The sequence below is a fragment of the Hippocampus bargibanti genome, linkage group LG20, assembly GCF_051943395.1.
Source record: "Hippocampus bargibanti isolate YZ-2025 linkage group LG20, ASM5194339v1, whole genome shotgun sequence".
Taxonomy (NCBI): domain Eukaryota; kingdom Metazoa; phylum Chordata; class Actinopteri; order Syngnathiformes; family Syngnathidae; genus Hippocampus; species Hippocampus bargibanti.
In genome coordinates this window covers 8496157-8513284 of record NC_142753.1, presented here as the reverse complement: position 1 = coordinate 8513284, position 17128 = coordinate 8496157, and the positions used below count along the sequence as shown (strand labels likewise).

General features: G+C 42.9%; 1 protein-coding gene across 1 annotated transcript in view; it reads right to left on the bottom strand.

Moving 5' to 3' along the window:
- Positions 1 to 277: 277 nt before the first annotated feature.
- Positions 278 to 17128, bottom strand: part of map7d1b (MAP7 domain containing 1b) — a 30271-nt gene continuing 13420 nt past the window's right edge. Inside the window, exons 5-18 of the mRNA XM_089022929.1 lie at positions 14000 to 14163; positions 13804 to 13912; positions 12460 to 12564; positions 9979 to 10098; positions 8645 to 8793; positions 8044 to 8186; positions 7571 to 7812; positions 6477 to 6765; positions 5640 to 5820; positions 2966 to 3070; positions 2810 to 2860; positions 2657 to 2711; positions 2248 to 2466; positions 278 to 1119 (exon numbers count right to left, since the gene is read on the bottom strand). Coding sequence (XP_088879055.1) covers positions 1109 to 1119; positions 2248 to 2466; positions 2657 to 2711; positions 2810 to 2860; positions 2966 to 3070; positions 5640 to 5820; positions 6477 to 6765; positions 7571 to 7812; positions 8044 to 8186; positions 8645 to 8793; positions 9979 to 10098; positions 12460 to 12564; positions 13804 to 13912; positions 14000 to 14163 — 1943 coding nt within the window. The 3' untranslated portion in view covers positions 278 to 1108. The remainder of the gene's footprint in view (positions 1120 to 2247; positions 2467 to 2656; positions 2712 to 2809; positions 2861 to 2965; positions 3071 to 5639; positions 5821 to 6476; positions 6766 to 7570; positions 7813 to 8043; positions 8187 to 8644; positions 8794 to 9978; positions 10099 to 12459; positions 12565 to 13803; positions 13913 to 13999; positions 14164 to 17128) is intronic.

The window sequence follows — 17128 nt, the reverse complement described above, 5'->3', positions numbered from 1 at the left end:
GCCCAGTGTAGTACTGTAGTTTGTTATTTCGTGATTTGATATGCTGTGCGGTAGATGTACTGTATGAAGAGACCGCAAGGATTTATGAATTTCACGGACATACCTTTGACGTGCGGCTCAGGTGGTTTTTGCACTCTGCGATGCTATTCTAGACCTAGGAAAAAAAAGACTTCTCTGACATCACATTCGGTACACAATGTCACCAGCGAAATGCCCCCCCCCCAAAAAAAAACCATATCTCTTTACATCGTATGGCATTGCAGTTTTTTTGAAAAAAAAATTGAGATACCTTCTCAAACTTAAAAACATCTCTGAGTATAGCAGGACGGTGGCAGCGAGAAAATCTGTCGCACAGTTCCGAGGTTCTGGGTTTGAATCTCAACTCCAGGCTTCCTGACAAACAAAATATAGAGCCGTGATTTACAAAGACTGGAATGGAAACATCTGATACAGTTCACTTGGCCAAACGGAAACAAATTGCAAGGGTATTGCTTCCCTTTTCATAAAGCTTTATTTCACAGATCCCCTGCGTCAGGAGGCCTATAGGCAGCCAGGTTCATTATACATTTACATACACTGTCTGCTCCTCATGTTAAATAACTCAACATTTCAAGACAAAAACAAAACAAAAAAAACAAACAATCACACATTGTTCAACTCAACAATATCAGAATGGGCGTAGTAATAACAACCATTGTCAAACAGGATATCTGTTTTTTTTCCTCTCCCCTTGGGATCTTATTCTGTACCCCCCCCCCCCCCCAAAAAAAAAAAAAAAAAACAATTCAGTCATCTTTAAGGTGCACTGTAAAATTTGCATGTGACATTCCCAATAAAACTTGCACCAAACCACATGTTGAAGACAGAGAATACTGACTGATTTCCCGTCGCCCACATTTTTTAGATATTTCTCCCCACCTTTGTCCTGCTGTATCAGATCTTACAAGTTGTCATGGTGTCAGCACGCGGGTGTCATTTGTTTGGCACACTATTTTATTTTTTGTTTCTTTTTTTTTTTAACTTTCTAAGCTGTTGTGGTGTGTGGCATGAATCTCTATGTTGAAGCGAAGACATAAGGCGCATGTCCACGAATGGATTGATGGAGGACTCACAGGACCTCTGGAAGAGAAGAGACACACAGTGGAGAAAGAAAAAAACGATTAATGCTGTCGTTTGCTTTTAAATTTCCAAAACCAACTTTACGGACGCATCCGGAATCCATACTCCGAAATATATATATATATATATATATATATATATATATATATATATATATATATATATATATATATATATATATATATATATATATATATATATATATATATATATATATATATATATATATATATATATATATATATTTCCTTTGCGGTTAATACAGTGGGCAGCTTATCATGTGATCAGGTTATGAGGTGCATGAAGAGGTTAATTAAACACATTTGACCTCATTAAAACCTACTTAACTCATTCGCTGCCAGACGTGCAAAAATGTGTCCACTCCAGTGCCAGGGTTTTTGTCATTTTCTCTCAAATTCCAGGACTCACAGATTATTGAATTTTAGGACTACATAAACATTCAATGGAGCGTAAGAAGACTCTCTTCTTTCATCAGAAAAAAACAGTTAAATCCTCAGTTATATGGGTCTGGAGTTATCTGACCCTGAAATAGGGGCGTCTGTACAAATGGCTAATGCTGCCCCCCTTGAAAGGAAAAAACATTTCCAAAGGTCTGACCAGCACTTTATCGGCAGAAAGAGAAGACAACCAAAATCCAAACAAATTCGGTAATGGCGCTCCACATCATGTTTTCAATTCCTGAATAATTATGTTTATAATTTATGTTCCTGTTGTGTTTATTATTTTGCTTTGCGTTGACTATGATGTGAAGGGCTGTTACGGCTGCAGCTGTTGTGAAAGCTCTCCCCGTCATGGCCCCTCTGTGCGGCTGCCTTTACAGCAGCTCCGAACCCCCTTTTAAATCCCTTTGCGTTCCACTGTTTTGTTTATTTGTTTTATTTCTATTATGCATAGAATGCTTTGTTTTTATCTTTTCAGCCCTTTCAATTTTGCTGCTGTAGATTGCAAGTCACCCAATTGAGGGACTATGAAAGGCTGATTAAATTTCTGAATGGCAGTGAATGAGTTAAAGCTCATAACAACACAGTTAAAAAAATATGATAGATTTATTTGAAGGAGTAAAAATATGCATAATGTTCTAGCGTTAACTCATTGTGGACAGCGTACCTGCTACGTGCTGAGGTTTCATGGGGCCCGTTTTCACCAAAAAGGGCTCCCCTCCCGTGACCATTCCGCTCTGGGGAGCAGTCGTGTTAGCGCTGCTGTTCAGCTGCATGATGGGATCAAACTCGCCGTTGGCCGACACGCCGTTCTGGTGACCGTCAGACTGCATGCCGTTCACGACCTGACCGGGTGCGCTCGCACCAGGACTGAACACGTTTTTATCTGTCACAAAATAATATATATACAGTATATCGTTTAATTTAGTTTGTTGCTATTTTGTAGTTCTGTTAATGACAGGCATTCATTTTAATGACAAGCAAACTATGAAGACCACTTTGCAAAAACGCCGATCTAATAATTACAGATTGGAGACCGGTTGGAACGTTCCAAATTCATCCAAGATGTCAGCTACCTTTACTGAGGTCTGTGTCCTTTCCATTCACCTGCGGAGATGCCTTCACATCCTTCTGTGCAGAACCCAAATGCGGTTGTTATGGTGGTAAGAAAATAAAGGAATGTATTTGATTTTAATAAAAAAATAAAACTAAATAAAAATCACACTAACTTTTTCTCCAGCGTCACTCTTGCGAGTCCTTTTCATGATCTCCTCGAGGCGCTGCGCGCACAGAAAAATAAACACAAATAAATGAATTAAAATGGAGTTGTGGTTCCCTCAAGATGAAGGACGAGGATGGACTATTGAGGAGATGCTTTTGCGTACCTTCTTTCTCTCCAGTCGCTCCTGCTCTTCTTTTTGGAAATGTTTTTCCCTCTCGATGCGCTGCTGCTCGGCCTCTTCGCGTGCTTTGGCGTCGGCCTCCTCCTTCTGCAATCGGTCAATAACAAACATGCAACGTATAAGAAAGCACAAATTAATTAACTCATTCACTGCCAGACGATGTGCAAAAAAATATGTCTTATCTAGTGCCAGGGTTTATGTCATTGTCACTCAAATTCCAGCACCCACAGAATTTTAAGACTACATAAACATTTAATACAGCGTAAGAAACCTTAGACTCTCTTCTTTCATGAGAAAAATAGAGTTAAGTCCTCAATGTAATGGGTCTGCAGTTATATGAGCTTGAAATGAGGGCCACTGTCCAAAATACAATGCAATACATACATATTGGTTTATATGGCACTTGAAAGACAGCTGAAGCTGTAAGAAAGCGCTAACATGGAAAAAAAGGGAAATACTACCCCCTTGTGGAAGGGAAAAAACATAGGCAGAGGTCTAGCCAGCGCTTTATCGGCACCCAAGCAAGAAAAAACAAAACCCGAACAAACTTAGGAATAGCGTTCAAAGTCATATTTTCAATTCCCGAATAAATTTGTGAATGGCAGTGAATGAGTTAATGTTTACTTTGCGTCACAATTATGGTTCGATTTTTGCTTCCATTTTCGGCAGTCGTGGCTCTCCCACCAGACGCGGACTTCAACTCACAACTATTTCTCGCCAGTGAGTATAAATTAAGATTCCAGACGGTCTCGATCACTGTCGCGTAGAACAATGGGATCCAGTGAAGGAGAAAAAGGGAAGTTGAAACTTGCCGCGAGCTCGGACCTCGCCGCACACTGACGCCGTTTGTCTACCCGCCAGCCCTGGCGCAGTCGCTCCGGAGAAGAAGACACGAGCCACACAGGCCCTTGTCAGTATCTCCTGCATCACAATGGCTGCCTCGCCCGCCACTCATCGCTGTTATGGAGGTCACCAGCTGCCATGTGCCCGGGCAGACAAGGGGGCCTCTTCGGACTATTAGGGCTCACGCGTGACACATATAATCCGTGACAGCGGCACATATACCCCCCATCCCCATACCCCTTTCTGGTTTAATCTGCCCAGATGCCAGACAGCGCGGGCGATGCTCCTATGCATTAAGAAGCCCAGATGGTAAATGGCCTCTCAGCGTGGTCTCCATGTGCGTTAATGGAAATTTGAAGGCTTAAAATGCCAACAGTCTTTATATTTTAGAGCAGAGGTCCCAAACCCCCGGGCCTCGGACCGGTACCAGTCTGTGGGTCATTTGGTACCGGGCCGCGCAGAAAGAATAAATAATTTACATAATTTCCGTTTTATTTATTATCTAAATCCGAACTATGTTTTATTTTGAAAAAATACCAGATTATATCCGTCTATGACTTACTCTTGACGCATGTCAAAATGCTTGTCTAGGTCACATGATACATACCGCTAAAATTAGCCCACCGTAAGCTAGCAAAATGAGTAAAAAAACAAACGTATTTATCCGCTGGGACGTGCAAAAAAAGTTGGGGACCACTGTTTTAGAGCTGCTCACCCGTAGAAAAAATGTCTTGTGACTGTAAAGTGTCCTTGAGAGTTTTGAAAGGCGCTCATAAATGAAATGTATTATTATTACTGTGTCTATTAGCTAGCTATCTTTCTATCTATTTGTGTTACTTTCGGGTTGAGTGAATGCAGGCGCGTGTGGCTGCCGCTGCTCACATGCAGAAAAAATTATCCTGTGACTGTAAAGTGTCCTTGAGAGTTTTGAAAGGCGCTTATAAATGTAATGTATTATTATTATTATTATTATTATTATTATTATTATTATTATTATTATTATTATTATTATTATTGGAGTTTAGCTATCAGCCAGTTGGAGGTGAGGCTCCTTACCAAGATAAATCCGTGAATTATAAGGTGATAGACGGTATGAAACAGTGACGTGCAGTCAGTGTAGGCAGGTGAGGCAGTGCCTCACCTGTCATCATGGAAAGCTGTCATGGAAATATCAAATTAAAAAATAAATTAAACAATTAGATGTATTTAGTGATTTGTACTTTAAAGTTCTTGTCCATTTAACTTCACCGTTTTAGGATTTTTTTCAAAATCGCTGAATTTACCGTTCAAATACTAAGTAGAGACGAGCGGTGACGTCATTGATGACGTCAGTGCCTCACCAGCCATGAACCTCACCGCACGTCACTGGTATGAAAAGTATACCGCGCACCGTCTAGTTCACTTTGGGCATACTGAGTACGGTATTTTCCGGTGTATAAGCCGCACCTAAAAGCCTTGATTTTTTTGGGGGGAAAGATGACCTTGCGCTTTATACGCAGGTGCGCCATATTTGTGAAGTCATATTGAGTCACAACAGGTTGCAACAACTTTCAGTAGCCACTGACTCCATTTCCCCCTGTAGAATAAGTAGCGTGTAACTCTACTGTAGCGCCTTATAATGTAGTGTGCCTTATAATTGGAAAACTTGTATATATTTTTATATTACACTTGAAAAATGTTTTTTCATTCATTGACGGTGCGCCTTATAGTCCCGTTGCGCCTTATATATGGAAAAGATTTGAAAAAACGATAAATTGATTTGTTGGTTTACAATCAAATTCAAAAGGCATCAAGCTGTCGCACAAATTCTGACCTGCTTCTGCAGCCTGTCGTTCTCCTCCTGCTCAGCTCTGGCTCGTTCCTTAGCTTCCTTCTCGTCTTCAGCTCGCTGGGCTTCATCCCGCAGACGCTGCTGCTCGGCCATGAAACGAGCTTCCTCCTCTCTGCGCTTCCTCTCTTCTGCATCCCGAGCCATCGCCTCCTCACGGAGGATCCTGGAAAGAGGCGAGCGTGTGGTACCATTAAAATATATATATTTTTTTCGCAATCTGTAGTTTTTAATTTACTCATAACTTTTTTTATTTTACTCTCTGAATCATAAATTAAATCTATTCTTTCGACTGAACAGTAGGGGTTAAATTAGCACGTTAACACTCGTTTTTGCACAATTACCCGCACTCCCTATTAACTCATTCACAAATTTATCCGTGAATTGAAACTATGATGCGGAGCGCCATTCTCGAATTTGTTCGGGTTTCGGTTTTCTTGCTTGGATGCCGATAAAGCGCTGGTCAGACCTCTGGAAATGTTTCTTTCCTTTCCACAGGGGGGGCAGCTTCAACTGTTGTTAAAGCGCTAGATAATCCAATATGTATGTATTGCAATGTATTTTGGACAGCCATCCTAATCTCAAACTCATAAAACTCCAGACTCTAATTAATTTAGGAATTAACTCTTTTTTTTCTGATGAAAGAAGAGAGTCAAAGGTTTCTCACGCTGAATTGAATGTTTACGGAGTCCTAAAACTCAATATTCTGTGGGTCCTGGAATTCAAGTGACAATGATAAAAACCCCGGCACTTGAGTGGACACATTTGTGCACATTTCTGGCAGTGAAGGAGTTAAATCGAAACACTTATAGCACATCCGACCTGTTCCTGTGCTCTTGCACTTGACGCTCCTGTTCCTCCCGCTCCCGCTGCTCCCGCGCTTGTCTGCGTTTTTCAGCCAAGACGCGGGCGGCCTCCTCGGGGTCGTTGGTGCCAGCTGATGGCCTGCCGGCAGCTGCGGCGGTCGAGGCAGGGGTGGAAGGATTACTTGGAGGGGAGGCAGCCGGTGTGGCGAGCTCTTCTTTAGGCACGGCACCCGAAGTGGCTTCGACAAGTGGCGGGCTGGGAGAAGGTGATGCGGCTGGGGCAGCAGCCGACAAATTAGCGGAGTCTACGAGAGAGGAAACAAAAAATATGATGAAGGAGGCTAATGTCGTTAGCTATGTGATAATCCTGGCAGGCTGAAAAAACAAAACGCGCCAAAATAATTAGGTACTTTCTCAAAATGAGAGTGAACGAAAACAGGGACTTTTGGCACATCATAAAGCTTAGCTGTGATTGACGCTGTCAAAACACATCTCGCCTTGCGCATTTTGTAAAATGCAATTGGACCTAATTGGCTGGCTATCTAGCTAGCTACCTAGCTTAGTTAGCTAGCTATCTACCTAGCTGCCCATCTATTTATTTTAATAATAATACATTTAATTTCTAAGTGCCTTTCAAAACTCTCAAGCACACTTTACAGTCACGGGATTTTTTTTTGTGTGGGTGAGCAGCGGCAGCCATTCGCGCCAGCGTTCACTTTACCCGGAAGTAACACAGCAGCAAAGTTATGAAAAAGAAAAGAAAAAAGTAGAAAAACAAAATACAGGAGCTGCTGGAAAGGCAGCCACTCTCTCGGCGCCATAATTGCTATTTATTAGCTATCTGGCTGGCTAGCTAGCTATCTATCCGGCTATCTATTAGTTGTATGGCTAGCTAGCTATTAGCTAGCTAGCTTTCTATCTATTTGAGTTACTTCTGCGTTGAGAGAACTCATCCGGTGACTGAAAAATGACCTTAAGAGTTTCGAAAGGCACTTTTATTATTATTATTATTATTATTATTATTATTATTATTATTATTATTAATAATAATAATAATAATTGGTCAGCTGTAAGGACTTTGCATATCATCACAGTGGTTAGCAGACTCACCCTTTTTCTCTTCTGGAGTGTCAGACTCCTTGGATTGTTGGCCGGTTTCTACGGCGACCGCGGTAACCGTTTGAGGCTGCACCCTGGCGGGTGTCTGAGCCCGTTTGGGTCGAGTTTTGGTGCCGGGAGGGGGTGTTTTCTTCCCCGTGGGTGTCTTGGAACCCGCCGCCGGTGTCAAAGGCGATAATGGTCGACTTTTGGGCGGAGCGGGTGATGGAGGTCTGGTTCTTGGCTTGGGGGTGCTGAGAAAGGAAGACAAGCAGGTAAAGGAAAATTGACCTCAAAAAGGAAACGGGAGCATTGAGACAGGTACCGAGCTTGTATATAAAATAAAACTAGGTCAAGGGGAAACGTGTGTGGGTGAAACGCCACTTTTTGGCCATACGCCATTATCGGACTCGAGGGAGGTGAAAGACGAAATAGTTGGTTGACAAAAGCCGGTCCTTAAACTTGAAAAGGTCAAAAGTCAATACCTGGTCTCCGTCTGGGATCTCCGAGTGAGTGTAGTGGGAGACGGAGTCTGTCTCTTTTTCTGTACTCTCTCTTTTGTCAGTGCGCTCTTCTCTTTCTCATTTTCTCTCTCCTTGTCTTTCTTTTCCTTCTTCTTTTGGTCAACCTTGCAAAGGACAACAACAACAACAAAGGGGGTAGGAGGGTTCAGCACAGTCTACAGATCCTATTCAGGACAGCTTTAAAAATAAGTTTCAGCCACTGTGATTCATAGCGTGTTCCTATTTGCTCCCTCTCAGCCTTGAGGGGTAAACTTGTATTCAAGCTTGCATCTTTTTATACTCAAATGCACTCCTCCTGAGTCCATTTTTACGGGTTGTGAGTAGACGAAGCCAGCAGCCAAATGTATTTTTACCAAAGCTGAAGTGAAAGGTCGTCGTTATTCAACAGGACAGTCCCTTAATTTGAATTAGTGCTAAAAATACTGAATCTGAAATATTCGCGAATGCAGCAGTTATCATCTTCGCAACCAGGATGGAAACATTTGTGACAAATACTCATTAAGTCAACTATGTCAGGTACGGTACAGTCTATTTCGCCGGACAAGATATCACACGCGCTTACCGGTGTGGATAACCGCTGCCGTTGGCGTTGGGTGATGTCGGGTGTGCTGGCAGAAGAGAACCTCCAGCGCTCGGCGGAATTCCGGTGCTGATGGTGGGGGAAGGCGTTGAGCGGACTGGCCGAAGCTGAACGGGAGCAGTGGTGAGAGTCTGAGTGGTACGCAGACATGCAAAGACAGGGGAAGGGGGTTGTGGGGGTGGGGTGTCATACCACAAGTATACACACCGTGCAGGGTGATCCTAAACATTCAGGGTGACACAATCCATGCCAGCAGCTACCCAATCAAATTGAGGCTTTAACTCATTCACTGCCATTCCAGAATACAGACGCTCCCCTACGTATGAACATTCGAGTTACAAACAAGGGTACATCGATGAGAAGGTTTCTTCAGCCGTCATCTGTACAAAAGTGAAGGTTTCGGACGTTTCGCCTCCTATCCAAGAGGCTTCGTCAGCGAACTAAAGTCTGACTGGTCGTATCGGCCCCATTTATATATCCCTAATGTCCAGACCTGGTGGCGCCGGACACAGCTATGATAGGTCCCTACTCTCAGGTTGGGGGGGGCGCGGGACCCCCCCCTGTTGCCCCACTGATTGTTCCTACATTCCTGACTAACGATTGGCCTATTACACCCACTCCCCCCGGTATCACCTCATCAACATAACGACCCTCATCAGCATTGCGAAAGTTGCCTAACCTGTTTTGCCTGAGCAATGGGGCCGATATGACCAGTCAGACTTTAGTTCGCTGACGAAGCCTCTTGGATAGGAGGCGAAACGTCCGAAACCTTCACTTTTGTACAGATGACGGCTGAAGAAACCTTCTCATCGATGGACCACTCCTGTACGACTGAGAGCTTACAGAAACAAGGGTACATATGAACATTTTTGTAGTAACGTGTGTAGTATTCTGTCCAGTTGTACGTGTACATAACTTTGTAGAGCCTATATTTGAATTGGATGTTTATGTAATCCTAAAACTTAATCTTTTGTGGGTCTTGGAATTTGAGTGAAAATGACAAAAACCCTGGCAGTGGAGTGGATACATTTTTGCACATTGTCTGGCAGTCAATGAGTTGATGTCCCTCTTTGTTGACATTGACTTTGTTAAAATATTCTGTCGCTTATTCGTAACTCCTTATCAGTAATTTCCTTATCGCTGCTAGAATCACACATAAAAATCTCCAGCAGGAATTAACACCGCCAACAAAAGATACATGCAGACATAAACACATGGGTGGGAAAAATAAGTTATGGGAAATTGATGTCTGTGTTTAAATGTTAGAGTCAGGGAATAAAAATAAATAAACATTGCCGATGAGTTGTGATACTCACAAGAGTCACTGTTGTTGAGGAGGGTGGCGGCGCTGCGACTGCGAGCCAGAAAGGATAGCGTCGGCGTCATGAGCCGCTCCACGATTTTGCTCTCCCACGGGCTTAGGCGCAGGCTGCGGGCTGAAACAAGAGGGTGCAGTCAGTATCAGGGTCATCGTCTGCTGGCCTGTTGCGACACGTTTCTTGTTCTTAGTATTTGTCTTTAGTTTTCTGCTTCTATATTCTTAACATGAGTGAGAAGGTGTCAATGTTCCTTTCATGCTGTACACTGTCTTCACCGCAGGTCCCCAAAAGGGTTAATTCCCCTACCAGCATCTATCTAACCCAAAACTTTATTGCTGTGGGCCACATTGTAGTTACGGTTTCGTTTCGAGGGCCGTTATGAATTTGGGGAAGCCATTAGAATGTTTAATCCCCCCCCCCCCATATGACATATAGAGCACACAACAAATTAATGAATAATTTGTTTTCAAAGTTGAAGTAAAAAAAAAAAAATCAAGACGACAGCGCGGAAAATCCTACAGGACCCTCCGCACCCTGCCCACCACCTTTTCCAGCTACTCCCCCGAGCCAGGCGCTACCGATCCATGCGCACCGATTCCAGCAGACATTTAAACAATCATGCATTATCCCCAATTTCAGGCATGTAAAACATATTTGTACTGTCAAAGAATCATGATGCTTTCACAATTTCATTGATGACAATGCGGAAACCGTAAGATTAATTCCTGCAATAAATTTAAACAGGATGTAAAAAAAAGGTCATAATGCTTTATACATGGATATATTTTTTCAGACCCAAGTCAATAATTAACCATGCATACGGTATAAGGCTGAACTTCTCTTTTTAACGTCGAGTAGACATCCACAAAGGCATGCAGGGCAATATGCCGTGTACATGCTAATGAGAGCGCCATCACGTTCGGGCGGTCACGAAGCAAAGGTAAAATGTCTTTTTTGGATCAGAAATTATCTTGTTTTTACAAGACCGCAGGATGTCACCTCCGCTGCGTTTTTTTCTCGACAAACCAATAAAATAACTCCCGGTACCTCCTGTTGCTAAGCAACCGCGGTGGACCGCCACCTCCTCTTCCTCCAATGCGGCAAGAATGAGGCGGCGGTGCGTTGCTGTCGATGGCCAACTCTGTGTGGGTAGGATGGTGGCTGCATTTGTGCGTAAATGTCAGCACGTTCTCCCAACCAAAGAACTTTGCAGAGATCCAATATATGTGGCTTGCCAACTGCCTTTTTTGTGTGCAAGGTATTATAATGATGTAGATGTGACAATCAAGCGTGAAAATCCGAATCTCCATCACGCCGGGGAGTAATTGCTAATTACGTGCGCAAGAGGTACTGTTGGTAATGCTTCATGCGACTTGGGATTTGCGAAATGGCTGAAATATAAAGACTGTGGACTGAAATTATGGTTCCAGGGAAAGGGGGGGTAATACATCTCAGCATCCATGATACAAAAAAAAAACAGTCATGACAGGCTTCTGTTGAGTAACACAAAAAACCTGAACTGACGTCGTGACACAATCCAAGACGTTACCAATGACAACAGAAAAGTACCCCCGTGTGCTTTCTGTTCCTGAGATTAATAACAATAATAATAATCCAATTCATTTATAAACGCCTTTCAAAACTCTCAAGGTCACTTTTCAGTCACAGGATGAGTTTTTCTGTGGGCGAGCAGTGGCAGCCAGATGCCCCAGCGTCCACTCAACCCAGAACTAACTCAGATAGAAAGCTAGCTAGCATAGCCAATAGATAGATAATAGCTAGCTCGACAGCTAGCTAGCTGTATAACTAATAGATAGCCAGCTAGATAGCTAGCTAGCCAGCCAGATAGCTAATAGATAGCTAATAGATAGTCAGCTAGACAGCTAGCTCGCTATATAACAAATAGATTGCCAGCAAGATAGCTAGCCAGGTAATAATAATAATAATGTTGTTTTTAAGCACCTTTCAAAACTCTCAAGGACACTTTACAGATCGCTAATAAATAGCAAATAGATAGCCAGTGAGGTAGCTAGCTAGAGAGCCAGATTAGCTCATTAGAAAACCGTTTGAAACCCACCACCACCACCAGGAATCCGAGGGGTAGACACCACATGAAAATGCCATGAAGAGACATATAAGATGATGAAACACACTCCCGCCAAGCATGGTGCTATGACTTCCAGGTCGAGAGGACGATGATCCAAAATGCAGAGACAACCAAACCAAATTGAAGTCAATTGCAGAAAAAACAACAACACGATGCATACAAGACTGTGATTGTTGGGGGAGGTTGTGGCGAATGACCAGTCACCAAGCACAGGCAGGCAAGCAAGTCACCAGACACGAGAAGAACGCTAATGATAAGAAGAACATAAGAAAAACTAAAATTTGGGGAAGAGGAAAAAAAAGAGGGCGGGGGGTGGAGCGGGATGAGGAGGTTGGGAAGCCTGGCGGACATTGACGTTGGCTCGTCCTTACTTCTGTTGGGGGAGTTCCAGAGCGTGGCAGAGGACTTGGACAGCCTGTTGTTAATGACAGGGTCCACCTGTCTTGGCAAGTTGACCGTGGAGGCCGAGCATCTGCCTGCACCGGAGAGAACGCAACACACAACATCGGTTCACACGAGCACCGGCGGGGAAGGTGTGGGAGTACGGGGGCCTCAAAGCCATGGGGGTTGCCCGATGCCTTATGCAGGATCATCCCATTGTAGAAAGGGGGCGCGGGGTGCCAGGGGTAATATTGGTAATTCGTGTACCACAAGGAGAATCGATCTAAATGTCCACTTGGTGTAAGGGGGGTGGTGACGATTGTCGGTCAAGTAAGGGGGCAGGTTGAGGTTGTGAACTCATTCACTGCCATTCACAAATTCATTCGTGAATTGAAAATATGAAAGAGCGCCATTCCCGGGTTTGTTTTTTTTCATGCTTGGGTGCCGATAAAGCGCTGGCCATGGCCTCTGGCAATATTTTTTTCTTTTTCACAAGGGGCAGCATTTCCCTTTTTTCCATGTTAGCATTTTGTTCCAGCTTCAGCTGTTTTTAAAATGCTATATAAACCAATCTTGCATTATGTTTTAGACAGCCGCCCTCATTTCAAGCTCATATAACTCCAGACCCATAAAATTTAGGAAATAACTAAACTAAGTCTAAAGTTTTTAACACTGTATTGAATGTTTATGTAGACCAAAAAGGCAAGATTCTGTGGGTCCTGGAATTCCAGTAACAAGGACAAAAACCCTAGCCCATGTCTGGCAGTGAATAATAAAAATCAAATATTTGATTTGGAAGCAAAAAAAACAGAAAAAGGAGTTGAACGGGGTGAGGAGTGGGGGGTACAACTTGTTCCATGTACGCGGGGGGGTACAACTTGTTCCATGTACGCGGCCACGGGCAGAGTATAGTCCAGAACGGGTAAATGACATCACAAATACTTGCACAAGTAATGTCAATCAAAAATCAAAAGACCACAACGACAACAGCTTCAAAACGGAGAACGAAAGTGGTTGAAAATCCAGATCGCAGGACAATTCTCAGCAGTGACATCATGTGCGTCCGGGACCTCTGGTTCTCCGGCTTCTGAGATCATTTCCTTCAATTGCCTCAGCTGGATGACTGGCCTCAAATGAGGGTGTGTGTGTGTGTGCGTGCTGCATTGAATGCTTATGTAGTCCTAAAACTCAATATTGTGTGGGACCTGCAATTTGTGTGAAAAATGACAAATACCCTGGCACTGGAGTGGACATGTTTTTGCACGTCGTCTGGCAGTGAATGAATGAAATGAATTGCGGATGTGCAACATTTTGTTTTGTCACCCCAAACTCACTTTCCCTGCGGGAAGTCTGGTTGAGTCCACCCGCCCAAGACCACCTCTGCTGGCGGATCTCAGCCCACGTCTTTTTCGTCGACCTCTTGATGGCTGACTCGTATCGCTCCTGCGCCACAGAATTATCAAGATTAAATCTTTTTTTTCCGACAGTTCCAAACCAAGAATTTCTGGTATGTATCTATGTCATGTTCACCTTGTTCTTCTCCAGTTTCTGTCGTTGTTTCTCCTCCAAGAGGGCTCGGCGCTTTTCAGTTTTCAGTCGCTGTTCCTCAAGCTTCTTCCTGCGGTCCTCCAGTTGATTCTCTCTGAGACGACGGGCCTTCTCCTCCTTTTCCAGCCACTGAGCTTTTTTTGCCGCTAAAGAGGTGATCACAAGCGTACGTTTCAAGAGTGACAGGTTGTTCTTTCACGGCAATCCTTTGCTAATGATAAAATAGACGTTTCCCACAGACTGTTGAAGCAGATGTCGGTCTTTACATAACCGCGGCTCATTTCTTCAGGGAGCAATTAAACAGCAATCAGACAGCTTCGATTAAACTTCTGTCATGCTGGATCGCAGTTGCTTTTGAAACCGTAAATACGTTTCTAGAAACCGTACTGTGGTGAGGGTACAGAATGCTGAAATAGTCTGCAGCCAGTCAAACAGCGCTTTGTTTGTTTTTTAACAGTCTTACAAATACTGTATTTTCCGGTGTATAAGGTGCACCCAAAAGCCTTGAATTTCTTCAAAAGATGACCCTGTGCCTTGTACGTGAAATAGACACAACAGGTCTCGCAACGACTGTCAACAGCCATGACTCCATTTCCCCCTATCGAAAACAATACCATACATCCTAATTTATATAGCGCACAACAACAACAGCAGCTGTAACAAAGCGCTTCACATAATAGTCAACACAAAGCAAAATAACAAACATAAGAGGAACATAAAAAGATGGACGTTGCGAAGATGGACGGTTGTGCAATCTTAACAACTTTCCCCATGTACTCTATGATGTTTGAGTGCAAGAAAAACACTTAATTATATGAAGCAGTTCTAGAATAAAGAGGAAAGGATGAAAGCCTCCTTTTCACCAGTGGATCAGAGACATCATGGTGGAACGATAGTTATATATATTGGAAAACTTTTATATATTTCTATATTATATTTGGAAAACTTTTTTCATTCATTGAAGGTGCAATTTATACTCAGGTGAGCCTTATACAGTAAAGTCTCGTTATATCGATATCGGTTATATCGATAGTACTGCTTATTACGATACTATTTCTATGAACGCAAGGAGAAAATTTACATGCCGCAGGATCGGATATATCGATAGTCCGGTTACAACGATATTTTTTCCGACTCCCGAGAATATCGATATAACGAGACTTTACTGTATTTGGAAAACTTTTTTCATTCATTGAAGGTGCAATTTATACTCCGGTGAGGCTTATATATGGAAAAAGTTTGAGAATACACCATTCGTTGGGGGTGCGCCTTATACTCCGGTGTGTTTTATACACAGGAAAATACGGTACTTTATGGACTTAGTCCTAAGGAATTTAGCAGCGTCACGCCAAGAAATGAGAGGATTTTTCTGCCAGTCCGTGTTCAGCAGCTCTTCTCTGCAAAGAAGCGACAATGATAAACTCTTCTCGTAATCCAATTTGCTCAGGGGGAAAAAAAAAAAAATCTCATTATGTCGGCAGGATTACTGCGGCATTGCAGAAAAAGTGAAAGCGTGTGTATGCGCTTATAGGTTTCTTGGTACGACACTCCTTGGAGTGTCCATCCAAATTCTGTCGAAATTGGAACATATGACTCATATCGAGATCGCACAATTGCACAATTGAGGACAGGAGTCGGCGTTTCGGATTGATTTGCAGCAAGCCGCGCCAAGACATGAGGTAAACGCATTTTTACGGTCTATTATCACGGACGGCGGACATGCAAAACAAGACTGCAGCAAATTAAGAGCCACAGTAGCAGAATCAACCTGACGGTAAACAAAGACATGACTGCAAGGGTGGCGTGACCACACTGGCAATGCCAATGAATGCGGTAATTAAAGGGAATCGCCCGGCGAGGCTCGCGTTAATGATGGCTCATCTTTTATGCTCGGGGCGACGTGAGTATCTCCCCCTCCTGGGAACATGCGGGACATCATTTTTCTTTTGCGTCATTTCAAAAGAGCGTTCAGTTCAAAAGGTCATACGTCAGCAAATATGGATGACCCCTTTTTTTAATGCAAAGTAATTGTCTTGTACTCAAACATCATCAAACACATGGAGAAAGTCGTTAAAATTGCACAACTGTCCATGATTTTATGTTCCTGTTCTGTTTATTATTTTGCTTTGTGTTATGTGAAGCGCTTTGTTACAGCTGCAGCTGTTGTGAAAGTGCTATATAAATTAGGATGTATTCTAATGTATTTCGTATCGGGGTAAAATCCCGTTTGAAAACGGGAAAAAAAGTCCTTTCTTCAAACCTGCAAAATGGAAGCATGGTTAAAGGACAACCGACGCCTCCAGAAAAAGTTGTGTTCATAATTTTTAAAATCACTTCAAATGACTTCTACTGAGCGTATTTTACAAAGATTCCACCGCATATAGCTATATTTTACGTTTTAAGACTCGCTCTGAATATTCAGGAAGTCTTGTTTTTGAGTTGATGTCGATACCTACCGTGATGTCACGTCTGGAACGCCCCTGACCGAGAAAGCTACACACAATGCATTTTGGGTACTTTGTTTGGTCTGAAAACCTCGTGTTGATCCGTGTTGAAAACGCATAAATAACGGGATGGTGAATCGTTGTGTGTTGCACCAAGACTACTATTTGATACTGGTTGACACAAATTCCCAGCAGACAAATCAGCCCATTTCCAACTGAACTTGGGCGCCATCTTGTGCATTTTCTGGGACGCTACATTGGAGTCCAGATGGCTCAAATTGACATGGAAGGACTTCTTTAATTGATTGCAAACATTTATGCTTTCCTCTTCAGAGCTATTTGAATCATATTCAGAACTGGATGAGTAACAAGAATCTTCTCCGAATATGAATCCATTGTTTTGATTCTCGAGCAAGGCGAGACGCCCTGGCGTGACATCACGAACAAGGGGGCGGGACCTTCTGAAACTGGTCATTTCCAGTTTCATTTTGAAGTAGTTTTTGGACACTAAGTCATTTTTATTGATGTTTTTCATTTGACTAAAAATATGGGTATTTTAGATGCTATAAAACGTTTTTCTGATGTCAGTTAGGAAACAAAAAAATGGTGTCCGTTGTCCTTTAAATCTAAATCTCCGGATGAAATAATGAATTGATGAAGTGGTGTA